Source organism: Orycteropus afer, unplaced genomic scaffold (assembly GCF_000298275.1).
Source record: "Orycteropus afer afer isolate SDZICR_OR568_19922 unplaced genomic scaffold, OryAfe1.0 scaffold00001, whole genome shotgun sequence".
Taxonomy (NCBI): Eukaryota; Metazoa; Chordata; class Mammalia; order Tubulidentata; family Orycteropodidae; genus Orycteropus; species Orycteropus afer.
The window spans coordinates 37,283,952-37,302,915 of record NW_006921588.1 but is presented as its reverse complement, the minus strand read 5'-3'; the positions used below and the strand labels follow the sequence as shown (position 1 = coordinate 37,302,915).

Genomic DNA, 18,964 nt, shown 5'->3' with positions numbered 1-18,964 from the left:
TTCCAGAAATGCAAGCTGGATTCAGAAGGGGACATAGAGCAAAGAATATCATAGCCGATGTCAGATGGATCTTGGCTCAAAGCAAAGAATACCAGAAAGGTGTTTACTGACTATGCAAAGGCATTCGATTGTGTGGATCATAACAAAATGTGGATAACATTGAGAAGAATGGGTACTCCAGACCACTAATTGTACTCATGAAGAACCTGTACATAGACCAGGAGGCTGTCATTGGAACAGAACAGTGAGATAGTGCATGGTTTAAAATCAGGAAGGGAGTGTGTCAGGGTTGTATCCTTTCACTGCATTTATTCAATCTGTATACTAAGCAAATAATCCGAGAAGCTGGATTGTATGAAGAAGAATGGGACATCAGATATGAGGAAGGCTCATTAACAACCTGTGATACACAGATGACACAGCTTTGCCTGCTGAAAGTGAGGATGACTTGGAGCACTTACTGATGAAGATAAAAGACTACAGTCTTCAGTATGGATTGCACCTCAATATAAAAAAAATGAAAATCTTCACAACTGGGCCAATAAGCAGCATCACAAGATTGAAGTTGTGAAAGACTTCATATTACTTGGTTCTACAGTCATCACCAATCAAAGCAGCAGTCAGGACATCAAAAGACATATTGAATTGGGCAAATCTGTTGCAAAAGACCTCTTTCAAGTGATAAAGAGCAAAGATATCTCCTTGAAGACTAAGATGCATCTAACACAAGCCATGGTATTTTCAATTGCCTCTTATGGATGTCAGAGCTGGACAATGAATAAAGAAGACCAAAGAAAAGTTGATGACTTTGAGTTGTGGTGTTGGTGAAGAATGCTGAAAGTACTGTGGACTGCTAAAAGGACAAACAAATCTGTCACTGGAAGAAGTGCAGCCAGAATGCTTCTTGGAAGTGAGAATGGCCAGACTTCATCTCACCTACATTGGTCATGTTGTCAGAAGGGACCATTCTTTGGAGAAGGATGTCATGCTTGGTAAAGCAGAGGGTCAATGAAAGAGGGGAAGGCCTTTAACAAGATGGACTGACATGGCAGCTGCAGCAATGGGCTCAGGTATAGTAGGGATTGTGATGCTGGCACAGGACTGGGCAGTGTTTTGTTCTTTTGTTCATAGTGTTGCTATGAGCTGGAGACAACTCGATGGCACGTAACAACAACAAAATTCTGTATATACATACTTAGGTCTGTTACGTGGTTCTGGTTTTGAATCTCAATTGTAAGATTGTTTTCATGTTTCCATGAAATATTTTTGTCTTAGGTAATTTATTTGAGGAGAAGAAAAACTTCCCAAACCCTCCTGTAGTAAAATAATCATAGAAAGATGATTCTTCTGTGCCCTGGTACGTACCCTCCATTGTGTTAGTTAGGATGCTGGCTATGCTCATGGCTCGTTGCCTTCCAGACGAATCCTCTAGCATTTCCATTGAAATCTGATAAGAACTTAGCCTTCTTTTTCTCACTTCTGTTTCAGTGGTGGTGCCCTGCAAACCAAATACTGATGGCTCAAACCACCCTTTTCAGTGAATAGAACAACACCACACAGCATCTTTTTGGAAAATCATGCTCCATGCAACTATTCCAAGCAACAATTTTAAAGTAATAATACAATAATGATTTTATTATTATAAATTTAAAAAAATGATAAGCATAACAACAGGGTGATACCTTTATAAGGATTCACCTGTTGGGTGCAATTGTATAACAATTACGTTACTGAACTATTTTCATTAACCTGTTATAATTTTCAGCAACATTTTTCATAAGCATGCTAATGTCATGTATTACTTTATTTCATTCAAATACAAATTGTTTTTACAGCTTAAATCAGTGATTAACATAGTTTAATCTTCCCCAAAAACAACAACAACAAAATGATTAAATAATCCCAAGGTCAAGTTATTTTCTTTGAGTCTATATTGACAATATTGACATAAAGGCCAATTTTTTTCCATGCACAAACACAGATGTACAATGAAATGTGTGTGCTTTCCTGAGATTTCTTTAATTATTTCTATTTGTCATTTTTTTCCTAAAATTTTCTATTTATCATTTTTTAATAAAAAAATTTATGTTAGAGCTATTTTAAAATAGCACTGTTATATAGACAGTTGTATGAAAACTGCCCATTGTTAATATTTAATATACAATTGAAATATATGAAATTATACAGAGTATGAATAGATAATTCTATAACTCTGGGTGAACAATCATCTATAATAAAGATGTAGTTGTCAAAGTGCCCATAGTTTTTTTCCTGGTAGGTCTACTAAATTTGCAGATAATGTGTTTCATTCTGGACTTCAAAAATTGAGCCCTTTTAATGTAAAGCATCTGAAATTTAAAGATCCTGAGCAATTCAAGTCTTTCTAAAGACTGTGTTGATCTACACTCAGTTAATCATGTATAGTTTTTAGAGTGTTTCATTATGGGGAAACTGGTTGCTACAGCAGGCTAAACCGCCCGGTCTTTGTATATTTCGAATCGGTGTATAATGTCAGTATAGCTGGCTTATCTATTATCACCTCTGCTGGAAGTTGTCCAGTAGGTGACGTTAGGGCTGGCGGTCCACCCACCAAGGAAACCACACCATTGCAATCCACAGTGCTGTGCATCTTCCCATTCGCTGGAAGCCCTGGCACCATCCTGGATGACATACTGGCCTGACTAACGTTACTGTTGCGTCGCTCTCCATGTCTGTGTGGCACAAACAGTGAGTCTCTCCTGCTCTCGCTGTCTTCAAACGTGCTGTGCTCATCATCAGCAAAGTCATTTTCAGAACCAACATCCTTTGCACGACCTCTGAAGCTGAAAATGCTTGTTTTGCTGTTGCGCCTTGGGGAAAACAGGGAGCCACGGATGCTTAACAGAGACTGAGGAGAAAGCAAAGAGAGGAGCAGGGAAGAAACACAGTTACTGAATAAAAGTGTTAATACTGCAAAATCTATTTGCTTCTGAGACTTACTATTAAACATGGGTAGTCTGATTTAGAGAGAACACATAAGTTTTTGTTTTGTTTTGTTTTTTATCAAAGACTAAATTTAAGTCTGAAGAATATTTTTGCTAACAGCCCTGATTTGCAGTTTACTAAGTGTGTAACCAGATCATTTAATCTTCAGTGGAGTAGTGTGAGTGGATTGTGTTATCATAATATTATAGGTAAGGAGTCTGATGAGTGGAGAAAGGAAATGATTCTTTTTGGTGGTGATGGTGGTTTCACAACTAGTAGGTGGCTGTCACTTCTAAATGTGAGGGACATGCAAGTTGGAGACTAAGTTATAACTCAAATGAGACTGTTGGCTCAAATTTTAAATATTTGTATCAAATAATTTACCACTAAATAATGTTTTTTTTTTTTTTAAATCACTTATGAGACTTACCCAGAGACCACATTGTTAGTAAATGCTAGCAACTGAGGTCAAACTGAGTGCCACATCATCTCTTTGTTCTCTCCGTCTTATGGATTCTAACAGGAATTACTGTACCCTTTCTCTGGATCTGTTTGTCCGTATCCACGGGAATAAAAGTCATGAAACTTACCTATGGTGCTGTCTTCCAAATTTGCTAAGAGTCTCCCAAATGGCTACTAATGGTTCACCTTATTTGAGAGAATATGTGTCACAGAAAACACAACATAGGATTCCTGCTATATAAATTATTATTCTTATTTAAAATTTGACACTAGTTTTAAAAAGCAACACACATTAGCATGACTTAACTAAAAAGGTTAATGCATATAAACAGGATATCCTTCTGATCTCATTTTAATTATACTCTAAGAAACTGGAGGTTTCAAAAATGTTTTTATTATATATTTTCCCAAATAAACAGCTTGTGATATGAAAAATCAGGATTTAGTATGAAATTCCTTCTTTTACTTTTTGAATGAATTCTAAACTGGCAGACCCAAGTAATTCTGCACTTATTTTTGCCTCAGTGATAATCTGCATCAGTCTTTAGCATCTCTGTTTACTCCCCTCATTTTGAAAATGGCATTTCCTTTGTTCCTCCTTATTCTTTCATTCTCTCTTCTACCTCTTCACAGCAGGATTAAACACACACACACACACATACACATGAGCAGCAGTAAACATTCCCAGAGCTTCTCCTCCATCCTCTACGTTTCAATGTAAAACCACTAAAATAATCTTAATAGAAAAGAAAAACCTAGGAAAGGCAGACTCTGTCAACTTTATTTTTGATTCCTTTTCCTAATTATGACCATGCTGATTTTCTGAGGCCCCATTTTAGCCTAATTTTTATGGCTTTTCCTAGACTGCAAAGCACCAGAATAATCTTTGTTGCCCACTATCTCAGTGATGTTCCAGAAATATATTATTCACTAAGAAATGTGCTATTCCTTTGGATTTGGTTATATTCTTCAAAGAAACTATGCTATCGTGGCTGTCTAGCTTGTCCAACCTGAGACTGAGTCTTTGTGACACTCAACTAGAACAGCAAGTTCTTCTACCCAGCCATTTTCCAGCCATCAAAGTGATCAAGATATTAAACCTTGGAAAGACATTAATTCACTCCCCCATTAATAAAGAATGCTGTTTTAAAAATCCTGTCCAGAGTCAGTTTAAATTAGCAGTATAACATCATTAATATATTCAGAACTGATATTTTGAAACTTTAGTGTGCAAATGAATCACTCTGAGTACACTTTTTACTTCCCTGCTTTTAGGAATTAGATTGGAATTCAGTAAGTCAGGAATAAGATTCTAGAATCTTAATTTTCAACACAAATGAGAGATTATTTGAATGTAAGTGCACCTGACCCTACAGTTATATAAATGCTAATGTGGTTTTACATTAATCCCTAAGATGGTTCTCTGTAACTATCTTAATATATCTATGTTTTGTAGCTGTCTCCAGAGGCTGAAAATCCATTTACATCACGTAAGTTGGGAGTATATGTGTACATCCCAAAGGTGTCTGGTACATGCCTTTAGTTTGCATGTTTTTATGTTGGAGTGTTTGCAAAGGCGTTCCAGTTCTCTGAGTTTATTTGAAAGTTCTATTCACTCTTTGGAAAGTATAATAATGGGTGTGAGCACAGCTTTCAAGGCAACAGAGACAGAAAAAGAAGATAACAAAAATAGTATTCAGAGAAAATAGACCAAAAATAACACACTAGAAGATGCAGCCGAGTGGAGGGAATACCCACAGCTGTGGCAACCCTTTCTTGAGGGAAAACAAGCTTTTATGCTTTAAGGACCTAAAGGCCATCTTTCTTTGGCTCAGACAGGCCAAAACATAAATTCTGGGAGTTTCTTTTATCTTGTTACTAGAAGATAAATATGGACTCTTTTTCTTGATTTTTAGTAATAAAGGGGAAAATAAATCAGTTCTGCAAGACACAATGCTGCATGCAGGAATTGTACTCGGTGGTTGGGAAAAGAAAGAAGAAGATGTAGGGAACTTAGAATTCAAGTAGAAACATGCAAGTATTTCTTGGAAATAGTCAGAGAGAATGTCAAGTTAAATGTATATCCCTTAAAAATCTCCTAAATAAGTCAGCAACTACATTTAACTATGGGGCAGGAGCTTCTGATTTAAAGTAAACTGTCTCAGTGAGTCCAAACCGCAGAGATAAAAGCTTTGGGAACGGAATAAGAGGAAGGCTCACTTTTCATTTTACACCTTTAAAACCCTCTCATTTTGTTCTCTGAACATACATTATCTATTTGAAAAATAAAATAATGTAACAAATGTAAAACAACATTTCACATTTCTATTAGGAGAGGGCAGGGTAGCCTTAATTTTTGCTCTCTGCTCTCACATTTTCAGAAGGTGCGTTTGTTTTGAACAGTATACCCTGTCCATCTTATTCTTACTGATTGCACTACTCTCACTGATTCTCTTACTTACCAGTGAGACTACTTTTCTGTTTGCAAAACCAGGAATTATAAACTGCTTATGGACTATTCTTATGAGTTGTGCTAATGCCCTTCTCCTGTCTTTACCAGGATACATAAATTTCAACGTTGATAGGCTATTTCTTTTACTTTAGAAATTGTCCCTATCTAATTTGTCCCTGCGTTTGTTTATCTATCTATCTAAAAACCAAACTCAGTTGCCCTTCAGTTGACTGCGACTCACGGTGGCGCCCTGTGCATCAGAACACAACTGTGTTCCCTGGAGTATTCAGTGATCTTCAGGAAGTAGGTCACTAGGCCTTCCTTCTGAGGTGCCTCTGGGCGGATGGAAATCTCCAGCCTTTCAGTAAGCAGTGAGCACTGAACTGTTTGCACTACCTACGGACTCCATTCATCTATTTATTTCTCTCTCACTGCCGTGGAGTTGGACTGACTCATAGCGACCCCTCCTTGGATTTCCGAGGCGGTTTCACTACGGAAGTAGATTGCCCAACCTTCCTTCTGAGGAGTGGCTGGTGGGTTTGAACCCCCAGCCTTCTGGTTAGCAGTCAAATGCCATAGGCTACAAATACAAAATAATCCACAATTCATATATGTATAAACTGAATTTGTTTTTAGTTTTAAATGTCTACTGTCAACTAACTTCCCTCAGCTATTGCTTCTCAGTGGCTCACTTAGCTCCAGCAACACAGGTCTCCTAGCTGGTCCTTAAGCATTCCAGGCATATGGCTGCATCAGGGCATTTGCACTTGCTCTTCCACCAGCCTGTCATACTATTTCCTGAGATAGCCTCTTCCCTGACCTCTATACGTTCGCCCAGTTGCCTCCTTTGGCCTTCCCAAAGCACTCTTGACCCTCTTTCCCTGCTTAATTATTTCCCCCTGTAGTACTTATTGGGAGTGATGGTGGCTCAGTGAACCACTCACCCACGAACCTAAGGGTTAGAGGTTAGAACCCACCAGACACTCCACAGGAGAAATTTGTTGCAGTTTGCCTCTGTAAAGAGTATAGCCTTTGAAACTCTGTGGGGCCATTCTATCCTGTTCTGTAGAGTCACTATGAGTCAGAATCCACTCAACCTCAATGGGTTTCCATTTCTGGATAGTACTTCTCACCCTCTAGCATATCTTATAACTTACTTATTTTGTTTATTGTCTGTCTTTCCTTTAGAATATAAGTTCCATGAGGTCAGAGAATTTTATCTCTTTTGTTCCTTGAGGCATTTTCATCATCCAGGACTATTCCTGCCACACAGTAGATAATCAATAAATATTTGTTGATTAACTGAATGAACTAATCCACAGATTTCTATTTGAGCACAATGATGAAACAATGATGGAAATAATGTTATTTTCAAAAATATGTAAATGCCTTTATGTAGATATTGTTACATATGCATACACATTTATGAGTAATTGAAACCACTCAAAGGTTTCTGTTGTTGTTGTTATGTGCCGTTGTTGTTGTTGTTATGTGCCGTTGAGTCGGAATCGACTCACAGCAACCCCTCCTTGGGTTTCCAAGGTGGTATCACTATGGAAGTAGATTGCCCAACCTTCCTTCCAAGGAGTGGCTGGTGGGTTTGAACTGCTAGTCTTCTGGTTAGCAGTCTAGTGCCTTAGGTACTACACTACTGGAGCTTCCCAAAGGTTTCTAGTTTCCCTCATTTGAGATTCCCTTGCCCACTCTAATTTAATAAGAGCCTTACTAATTGTCATACAGGGTTACTATGTATCACTTAGCTCCCTTCACTGCAACTCTCTAATGTGGGCATTATTATCCCCATTTCACAGAAACCTTACAAAGTACAAGTGACTTAACAAGGTTACAGAGCTAATTTGGAGTTGAGATATGAATTCAAGTTTTCATGACATTAATCATTATGCTCTAGTGTCAAGTTCTTCTAATCCTGATGACTCCTAATATTATTAATAATGCAAAAATATTGAGGATAAGAGCTTGAGCCAAAAAAAGAAAATATGGCCTGAGAAACTGAGTTGCCTTACAGTGCTTGAACTCCAAAATGTTATACTGATATAATACCTTGTTTTATTCAAGATATTTTATTACTCAAGATAGTGGTAGCTGAATTGCTTGATACTGAAATTATCTGCAGGAAAAGTTATCATTTAGCCTTCTATGTGTGTTTGATCTAACATGAAAAGCAAAGATTAGTCAATTCCATAGATTCTATTTCTGTTTTTATTTTAAAATTTTTTATATATAGAATCAATATAAATTATAAAATAAACATCCACTGATAACATGCACATCCCCTTTTCTCTGAAACAAAAGCTAAACACTTACTGAATTTTGTGTTTATAATTCTTGATTTTCTTTTTTAGTTTTTGTACTTTATAAGAATAATGTCATACCCTTCCATTGATTTCTAGTTTTTTTATTTAAATTATTTATGTAGTGTTTACTTAAAACCTTCACCTTTAGAGTGTGCCCTGTTCAGATTAATATGATTAGAAAGAGTTAATAATTCATAACAAATGGAAATCTAATGAAGCAAAATAGAGTGTTGAAATCCATACCTAATCCTATTTTGTTTACTTTTGATATTATGTTGTTGTTAGGTGCCATCAAGGTAGTTCTGAGACATAGTGTGACCCTACGTACAACAGAATGAAACACTGATCAGTCCTGTGCCATCCTCACAGCTGTTACAGTTGAGCCCACTGTTTCAGCCACTGTGTCAACTCATCTCATTGAGGGTCTTCCTCTTTTGTTGACCCTCTAGTTTGCCAAGCATGATATCCTTCCCCAGGGACTGGTCCTTCCTGATAGCATGTCCAAAGTATGTGAGATGAAGTCTTGCTATCCTAGCTTCTAAAGAGCATTCTGGCTCTACTTCTTCCAAGACATATTTGTTCATTCTTCTGGAAGTCCATGGTACATTCAATATTCTTCACAAATATCATGATTCAAAGGAATCAATTCTTCAGTCTTCTTTATTCATCATCCAGCTTCACATGCTTAAGAAGTGATTGAAAATACCATGGCTTTACATTATACGACCCATGACACTATTCTTAGCACCAAATGATGGAGACTATTTAGTCCTCTTGGATTTGAAAATATGTTGAAGAATTGGGTAGTTAACATTAAATGAGAGCAAAAATAGACTGCTTTCAATTGCATTCTCTTCTAGAGCACTTAGATCATAATTCACTTTAATGTATCATAGCATGACACCATATCAGTATAATGGAGACGCATGACAGTCAGTTCTAGTATCAAAGGATGAAGGCAAAATTCAAAGAGACATTCCTTTTCAAAATTCATGCATATGTTATAATCACAGCTTCAGATAATAAAAGCTGAAATGCATAAACAAAAATAAGTTCATCTGAGGTCTTAAGATTGCAAAACAGTCTCACTGAAGAGAAAAGTCTAATAGGTTACAACAAAAAATAAATAAGTAAAATAAAGCAAATTAAGAAACATGGTCTCAAAATAGTGAAACATTCAAAGCTGATTACTTTAAATTATTAATGCTTCAATGAAAATCCCCTTTAACGACTTATAAGAAAAATTTAAATAGCCATATTAAATTTAGTTTCCTGTCCCTCACTTACATCAGATATTGCAAAAATATACCAAAACAAAATAAGACAATTACAAAAGCAAGAGCAACAATAAAACAAGCCAGGCTAATTAGTAGAAGGTCGTACCTGATGAGGGGAGCAGAATTTCTTCTCACCAGTCAGCCGATTTCCATCCATGGAGAAAAGGAAGCTTCTTTTGACACTGTCCTCAGATTCAGATTTGGGAAACCTATCTCCCTCTCCTTTGTTGTTTCCTTCAAGATGCTCTCTCTGTCTTCTTTTCTTCCTTCTGTTCCTCCATTCCTTAGCACTTTTTGAGCTTAACTTTGATGCTTCTGAAGAACTTTCTAAGAGCTCTCCTAATCCACCTATTCCACTGAAGTCTCTCGAAGCAGCCGATGCCGCTGCAACTGCCTGTTTTGAAACAAAGCAAACATTATTTAGAATATATAACTTTGAAAACAATTAACTGTGGTACAAATGTTGTCATTTAAAACTATTATGTTTGAAAATTATGTCGTCTGGCTGATTCATACAAGATTTTACATCATTGTGATTATTTGCTGACAAGTTGGCTCCGACGCATGATGACCTTATGTATAACAGATCCGGTGTTGCCTTGTCAGGTGCCATCTTCAGGATTGCTGGTATGTGTTAGCCTATTGATTGAGTTTACTTAATTAATGACCCTTAAGCTTTAAATCCACCACTTGTCTGTCAGTTTGGTGTACTGTGGTGGCTTGTGTGTTGCTGTGAGTCTGGAAGCTATGCCACCAATACTTCAAATACCAGCAGGGTCATCCTTGGCAGACACGTTTCAGCAGAGCTTCCAGACTAAGATTGGGAAGAAGGATGGGGTCATCCACTTCTGAATAAAAATGGCCACTGAGAACCTTATGAATAGCAGGTAAACACTATCTGATATGTTACTGGAAAACTTTATGAATAGCAGTGAAACACTGTCAGATATAGTGCCAGACAATAAGCCCCTCAGTTGGAAGACTGGGGAAGAGGTGCCTCCTCAAAGTAGAGGTGACTTTAATCTTTAAAAAATATATTTATATATATTTTTTCTTTTCACTCTTCGTATTAGCCTCAAGGAGGACAAAGACTTTCTTAAACCTCTTCTATACTTTAAAAGCAATGTTATCTTATTGGTGGTTGCTGGGGGTGGGTAATGGGAAGGTGGAATGGCATCCCTACAAAAATAAGAGAATAACTGACCTGATCTCTAAACCAGTTCCAACTCTAGTCTTATTCCTCTTGAATGGTGTTGTCAGGTACTGAGTGGTCTTTTCTCCCCTCTGAGACCAGGGCAAAAGACTGCTTTTTATTTTTTTGTGAACTCACAATTTTTGTTTCTGCTATTTTACCCCTTAGAGACAGTAGTGGGAATGTACTTGCTAGTATATCCTTGGCCTTCATTTGAATTATATTTAGTACTATAGTTCACATTCCTGAGGTCATATTAATCCTGGAGAATTTATATTAAAGCACCTTTAGTTTTAAAATTTTACATGGTTATAATTATTACAAATCATAAAGTTATTAAAATATTAATCAATAAATACCTTATATAATCATTCAACAAAGTATGGGAACTTCTTCAAATACTTTCTTTCTACACTTTAGCCCGGAGTATTCTTAAGTGTTTTATCTGTGTCAACTAATGAAATGAAGTGAGGTCTTAGGTGAAACATGGTAAATGTTTTGTGTTTTCATTTATATGTATAGTATTTTTAGACTGGAAATGATCTAACCATGATCACAGAGGATGTGAAACAACAGTATGGCCCATATCAAAGCTGAGTTCTCATTATGTATATTCCTGTTTTTAAACATAACCACAGAAATAGGAATGATTAAGTTATGGGAATATTGGCTAATTTTTTTACAGATGTTATTATTAATAAAAACAACTCTAATTTATATAACATTTTGTTTTGTTGTCATCACCAGATTTTAAGATAGGTAAGATTTTTGTTGTTTTGCATATATGCCTGGTACCTAGTGTATCACTTGATAAAAAAAGTGCTTAGGAAATGTTTGATGAATAAAAATGTCAAAAGGTTTCTTACTCTCAGTTGTCTCAAACCTGGGGGCGAGGGACAAAGGATGCTTATCCTTGACTTGTCAAGATCTTATAATATATATGTGTAAAAATGGTCTCCATAACAGTAAAATACTGAAAGAAGGAATGAAGATAAACCCAGTCATAATGCTTTGACAACAATTTATGATTTATATTTCTTTCTTCCTGAGGAGGAGTAAACCCTCACAAGAAGTTCCATCTAAACAAAAGCTTTTTTAAAGAAATTAAAATTCATGGTGCTATACTTCAGATTCTCTTTGATTATAACATGACTTGGGATGTGAAATATATTACTAAACATAGTGTTGCTGTTGTTATGTGCCCTCGAGTCGGCCCCAACTCATAGCGACCCCTCCCTGGGTTTCCGAGGCAATAGTATCACTACAGAAGTAGATTGCCCAAACTTCCTTCTGAGGAGTGGCTGGTGGGTTTGAAACACCAGCCTTCTGGTGAGCAGTCAAGTGCCTTAGGCACTATGCTACCAGAGCTCCTACTAAACATAGTAGTAAACTTAATATGTTGTGCTAAGCAATACCTAAAATAAAACATACCTATTTGTTTATATATGAAACCCGTATCTGAGATGCAGAAAGCTCTGGTAGCATAGTGCCTAAGGCACTTGACTGCTAACCAGAAGGCTGGCAGTTCAAACCCACCAGCCACTCCTCTGAAGGAAGGTTGGATAATCTACTTCCATAGTGATATCACCTCGGAAACCCAAGGAGGGGTCACTATGAGTGAGGTCTGACTTCATGGCACATAACAACAACAGCAATCTAAGATTCAGTATAGGATAATGCCTAGGATACAAATGAAACACTAATTCAGAATTTTGATTTTTATAGAATTTGCATATTGTCAAATAGCCATATTTTTTATTGAGTTCTTGATCACCAGGATCATTTCTCATATCATCTATGATGAGAGATGAGAAAATATGAAAGATCCCATGTATGTAAAATGAAGTGAGTGACTTATCTATACCAAGTTAAATATAGTTACATAATAATCAGCACATAGGAGTTGCATAATACACAGCATAAATTGAAAGAATGAACGTACCCATATTCTTTTTTATCTAAATAAAGGCTTTAATTCACCATTCCACTTTGTATAGGCATAAATATACAACACACAGTCCATTTACTTGTTTGTCACCAGAAACTAAGGAAGTGGTGATAATATTCCCTTGCCATAATCCTGAACCTCATGTTCATTTAAATCACTTCCGGAATTTGTTTTGCATAAGCATGATTTCCCTATCTATTCTGGGTAACAGTTCAAATAACTCAAAATCAAAACAGATTTCTAAGGCAACAAAGGTAACCTCCAACACAACACATTTTCTATGTCACTCGTCAACTCAAATCTGTCATTTGTGCCATTTCCAGACATTTGCCAATTCTCTCACAGGCAGATGTTTCCTGTCATCTCCCATGTCTGTGTACCTGTTTATACCCAGTTCTATAACACGACCAATGTCCTGCTTACTTGAATAATAGTGTCACTTTCACAACTGACATGCTTAATTTCAATTTAACAAATAACAAATATGGACTTAATTTACACAGGGGATATTCTCTTCAAAAAATTTCTGTGTGACTCAATATAGGCTTCTATACTTAACTGAATGTGTTTATCCGTAAATTCTTTGAAAAATGTAATCAGGTGACTGTGTTTGTGATGATACTTCATTCATTTTAAACAAAAATCCAATTTTAACATTCCATTCAAAACTACACAGATAAAGACATTATCTGTACCTGTTTCAGGTTTACCCCTGATTATACTGGATATTTTAAATGTCACTAATTCTGTCCTAAAGCTTACTGTTAATGTTTTTCTTATCAGAGCAATTCAAACTGCTATGGTATGTACTAAGCTTGGTGGTACTAGATATTTAAAGATCACAAATTAAATGCCAAACACAATTAAGATGACCTAAGACAAAATATTCATTTCTTTCTAGGGGTTTATCTGCTTAAGCTGCACTTGACTTGTGAGTTCATTTAGCTTAAAAACCCACCCACGGCCTTCCAGTCTATTCTGACTCAGCAATCCTATATATATAGGGCAGAGTAGAACTGCTCCATAGGATTTCTAAGGCTGTAATCTTTATGGAAGTAAAGTGCTACATCTTTCTCATGTGGAGTGGCTGGTGGGTGTGAACTGCTGACCTTTAGGTTAGCAGACAAGTGCTTAACAATTTTAATTGAGCTTAGTGTATAATTACATTTTTTTTTTTTTTTTCATGACTAAACTGTGCCTAGCAGTAGGAGGTGATTCAAAAAATACTAAATAGAAATGGAAGTCATGCCAACTGACTAGATGGTAACTTTTGAAGAGTCACAGGTGTTTAGCATGATTTTAATTACACTGGAGTTTAAATGATCTCATAGGTAGGTTGAGTTTATCCATCTGCTCCAAACCACCTCCTTCTACTTCAATATTGACTAATGAGTGGTTATTCTTACCTTTGTTGTCAATAAGGAAATAAAATTGCTTGGGTACTGTGCCATCTTTTTTTTTGTTGTTGTTGTTACATGCCATTGAGTCAGTTCCAACTCATAGTGACCCTTTGCACAAAATAACAAATCACTGCCTGGTCCTGTGCCAACCTCACAATCCTTGATACATGTGATCCCATCATTGCAGCCATGATGCAATGTCAATTCATCTTGTTGAGAGCCTTCCCCTCTTTTTTTGACCCTCCACTTTACCGAGCATAATATCCTTCTCCAGGGAATGGTTCCTTCTGACAACATGACCAAAGTAGGTAAGATGAAGTCTGGTCGTTCTCACTTCCAAGGAGCATTCAGGATGCACTTTTTCCAGGATAGATTTGTTAGTTCTTCTGGCAGCCCATGGTACTTTCAGCATTCTTTGCCAACACCACAACTCAAAAGCATCAACTCTTCTTTGATCTTCCTTATTCATTGCCCAGCTTTCACATCCATATGAGGCGATTGAAAATACCATGGCTTGGTTTAGGTGCACCTTAGTCTTCAAACAGACATCTTTGCTCTTCACTACTTTAAAGACATCATTTACAACCGATTTGCCCAATGCAATACATCTTCTGATTTCTTGACTGATGCTTCCATGGGTATTGATTGTGGACCCAAGCAATATGAAATCTCTGACAACTTCAGTCTTTTCTCCATTTGTCATGATGCTATTTATTTGTCTGGTTGTGAGGATTTTTGTTTTCTTTATGTTGAAATGTAATCTATACTGTAGACTGTAGTCCTTAATCTTCATCAGTAAGTGCTTCAAGTCATCTTCACTTTCAGCAAGCAAAGTTGTGTTGTTTGCATACTACAGGTTGCTAGTGAGTCTTCCTCCAATCCTGATGCTGTGTTCTTTTTCATATAGTCCAGCTTTTTGGATCATTTTCTCAGCATAAGATTGAATAAGTATGGTGAAAGGATACAACCCTGACACATTCCCTTCCTGATTTTAAGCCACGAAGTATCCCCTTGTTCCACTTGAACGATAGCCTTCTGGTCTATGTACAGGTTCCTCATGAACACAATTAAGTGTTCTGGAATCCCCATTTTTCTCAATATTGTCCATAATTCATTATGATCCACACAGTCGAATACTTTTGCATAGTCAATAAAACACTAGTAAACATTTTTCTGGTATTCTTTGCTTTCCGCCAAGACCCATCTGACATCAGCAAAGATATCCCTCATTTCACGTCCTCTTCTGAATCCAGCTTTTATTTCTGGAAGTTCTCTGTCACTATACTGCTGCAACCATTTCTGAATTTTCTTCAGCATGATTTTACTTGCATGTGATATTAATGATAATGTTTGATAATTTTCAAATTCTGTTGGATCACCTTTCTTTGGAATGGGTACAAATATGGATCTCTTCCAGTCAGCTGGCCAGATAGCTGTCTTCCAAATTTCTTGTCATAGATGAGTGAGTGCCTCCAGCATGATATCTGTTTGTTGAAACATCTCAATGGTATTCCGTCAATTCCTGGACCCTTGTTCTTCACCAATTTCTTCAGTGCTACTTCAACTTCTTTCTTCAGTATCATTGGTTCTTGATCATATGCTGCCTCCTGAAATGGATGAACATTGACAATTTCTTTCTGGTACAGTGACTCTGTGTATTCCTTCCATCTTCTTTTGATGTTTCCTGCATCATTCAATATTTTGCCCATAGAATCTTTCAGTATTGCAACTCAAGGCTTGAATTCTTTCTTCAGTTCTTTCAGCTTAAGAAATGCCAAACGTGTTTTTCCCTTTTGGTTTTCCAACTCCAGTTCTTTGTACATTTCATTATAATGATTGACTTTGTCTTCTCAAGTTGCTCTTTGAAATCTGTTCAGTTCTTTTATCTTGTTATTCCTTCCATTTGTTTTAGCTACTCTTCATTCAAGGGCAAGTTCCAGGGTCTCTTCTGACATCCATTTTGGTCTTTCATCCTTTTTCTGTCTTTTTAATGACCTTTTGCTTTCTTCATGGATGATGTTCTTCATGTCATCCCACAGTTCCTCTGGTTTTCAGTCATTGGTGTTCAGTGCATCAAATCTATTCTTTAGGTGGTTTCTAAATTCAGGAGGGATACTATCAAGGTCGTATTTGGCTCCCATGTACTTGTTTTGATTGTCTTCCGCTTCAACCTGAACATGCACATGAGCAGTTGATGGTCTGTCCCACAGTCAGCTCCTGGCCTTGTTTTAGCTGAAGATATTGAACTTCTCCATTGCCTCTTGCCACAGATGTAGTTGATCTGATTCCTGTGTACTCCAGGTGGTGAAGTCCACATGTATAGCCACTGTTTATGTTGTTGGAAAGAAGTATTTGCAAGGAATAAGTTCTTGGTCTTGCAAAATTCTATCATGCCATCTCCAGCATTATTTCTGTCACCAAGGCCATATTTTCCAACTACCAGTAATTCTTCTTTGTTTCCAACTTTGCATTCCATTTTCCAGTAATAATCAACACACCTTGACTGTGTATTTGGTCAATTGCAGACTACAGAAGTTGGTAAAAATCTTCAATTTCCTCATCTTTGGCTTTGGAGGTTGGTGTGTAAATTTGAATAATAGTAGTATTAATTGGTTTTCCTTGGAGGTATATGGATATTATTCTATCACTGACAGCATTGTACTTCAGAATAGATCTTGAAATATTCACTGTTGATGATGAATGCCACACCATTCCTCTTTAATTTGTAATTCCCAGCATAGTAGATCATATGGTTGTCTGATTCAAGATAGCCAAAACCAGTCTATTTTAGCTCACTAATGCCTAGGATATTGATCTTTATGTGTTCCATTTCATTTTTGACAATTTCTAATTTTCCTAGTGTCATACTTCATACATTCCATGTTCTGATTATTAATGGATGTTTGCCACTTCTCCTTCTCATTTTGAGTTGTGCCACATCATCAAATGGAGATGCCAAAAGACAAAAATAATGTCCATCCACATCATTAAGGTCGACTCTACTCTGGGGAAGCAGCTTTACCCCAATTGTATTTTGAGTGCCTTCCAACCTAAGGGGCTTATATTCTGGAACTATATTGGACAATGTTTCAGGGCTATTCATCAACGTCTCTAGTAATACATCAGACAGTGTTTCACTGTTATTCATAAAGTTTTCACTGGCCAATTCTTTGAGAAGTAGATGCCCCCTTCCTTCTTCCTGGTCTGTATTAATCAGTCTGGAAGTCTTGCTGAAACCTGTCCACCATGGGTGACCCTACTGGTATTTGAGATACAGGTGGCATAGTCTCCCAGCCTCACAGCAACATGCAAGCCACCACAGTACAACAGATGGACAGATGAGTGGTGGCGTGCCACCTTAGTCAGTATTAAAACACTTTCCATAACCAACATGCATTTTTGAATATATAAATCTAAAGCTGAGTCAAATCTCAATGATTCGGTCACTAGAATCCAGTGACTGTCTTTTATTAGATGAAAAGAAGTGGCATTCTATTTTTGCTTACCTAATAAAAATGTGGATAATTAGTTTGTTAAGTTTGTATTAAACTTAGTGGAGTTTTACTTGTAAATTCAAGAAATTATACTCTTAACTGATGTCATATTTTATCCTAAAGTAACTGCATTTTACCATAAGACTATCACTCCTCTGTTCTGTACCTGAATAGTGTTTTCAGCAACATTGCTCTGTTTCTATAAATTATGATAAAATAACCCAATCCTTTAAGTACAATGCTACGCAGTCTATACATGTTACTTCCTAAAACATTCATTTACAGCTTTGAAATAGACATTCCTTGACCTGTGAATAATTGTTTTATTTCATTATCTTACAAGTATGTTTTGTTTATAGTGATCTGAAATAAAACTGTTAAATGAATGGAAATGTAATAGAACTTTCTGGCAAACATGAGGGATACTGTATAAGATTTTCAGGTATCACCAAATTTGTTTATAAAGTATAATCATATTACTGTTGGGTACCTGATGGTAAGATGAAACTTGAGAAGCCAACATGTTCAGCAAATGCTGTCTATGGTTGGGCTCCATAACAAGCCACACAACTCATTGCAGTATCTTTGTCTCACCAAAAAATGCTTCAAAAAGGGCATCTAATGTTGTATGTTAGGCATCTTCAAAGTAACTCAGAATAGTTAAAAACTTAAATTTTAAGCCTAAAAATTTCAAGACTATACTGTCTTTAAGGTAATACTTCAAGTAGCTGGAAAATTTCATCTGAATAAAATCTCAGATGTCATAACTAGAGGTGAGGCACTAATAGCTGGAATATCAGTTATATTTCTTTTCCAAATTAAACCTAAAGTCACACTCATCCCCCAAACCCCAATAGGTTTTATAAGTCAATTGCATAATAAACCTTATCTCAAAATGTGTTTTTCATTCCCAGCTAATTTCCTTATAAGGAGCCCTAGTGGAGCAGTGGTTAACCTTGGTTGGCTGCTAAACAAAAGGTTAGTGGTTCGAACTCACCAGTTGCTTTGTGGGAAAAAAATGTGGCAATCTGTTTCCATAAAGATTACAGCCTTTGAAATTCTATGGGACAGTTCTACTCTGTTCTATAGGATCACTATGAGCCAGAATTGTTTAGATAGCGTGGGTATTTTCCTTATTTATAATTTCTAAAAGAATTCCTTTCACTTCGGATAAGCATAGCACTATTGAAGAAGAAAAACAAAGTAGGAGGTAACACATTGCCAGATCTCAAAACCTACTATACAGCCACAGTAGTCAAAACTGCCTGGTATTGGTTTAATGACAGATACATAGACCAATTGAGAACCCAGAAATAGATCCATCGACCTATAGTCAGCTGATATTTGACAAAGGCCTGAAATCCATTAAATGGGGAAGAGAATGTTTGTTTAATAAATGGTGCTGGCAAAACTAGAGATCCATTTGCAGAAAAATGAAACAAGATCTGTACCTCACACCA

The 18,964-nt window shown here is 36.6% G+C and overlaps 1 protein-coding gene across 1 annotated transcript in view; it reads right to left on the bottom strand.

Moving 5' to 3' along the window:
- The window catches only part of LOC103203129 (sodium channel protein type 3 subunit alpha), a 115,351-nt gene that overhangs the window by 58,309 nt on the left and 38,078 nt on the right, over positions 1-18,964 (bottom strand). Inside the window, exons 10-12 of the mRNA XM_007948320.2 lie at positions 9,577-9,864; positions 2,540-2,887; positions 1,366-1,498 (exon numbers count right to left, since the gene is read on the bottom strand). Of these exons, the coding sequence (XP_007946511.1) occupies positions 1,366-1,498; positions 2,540-2,887; positions 9,577-9,864 (769 nt within the window). The remainder of the gene's footprint in view (positions 1-1,365; positions 1,499-2,539; positions 2,888-9,576; positions 9,865-18,964) is intronic.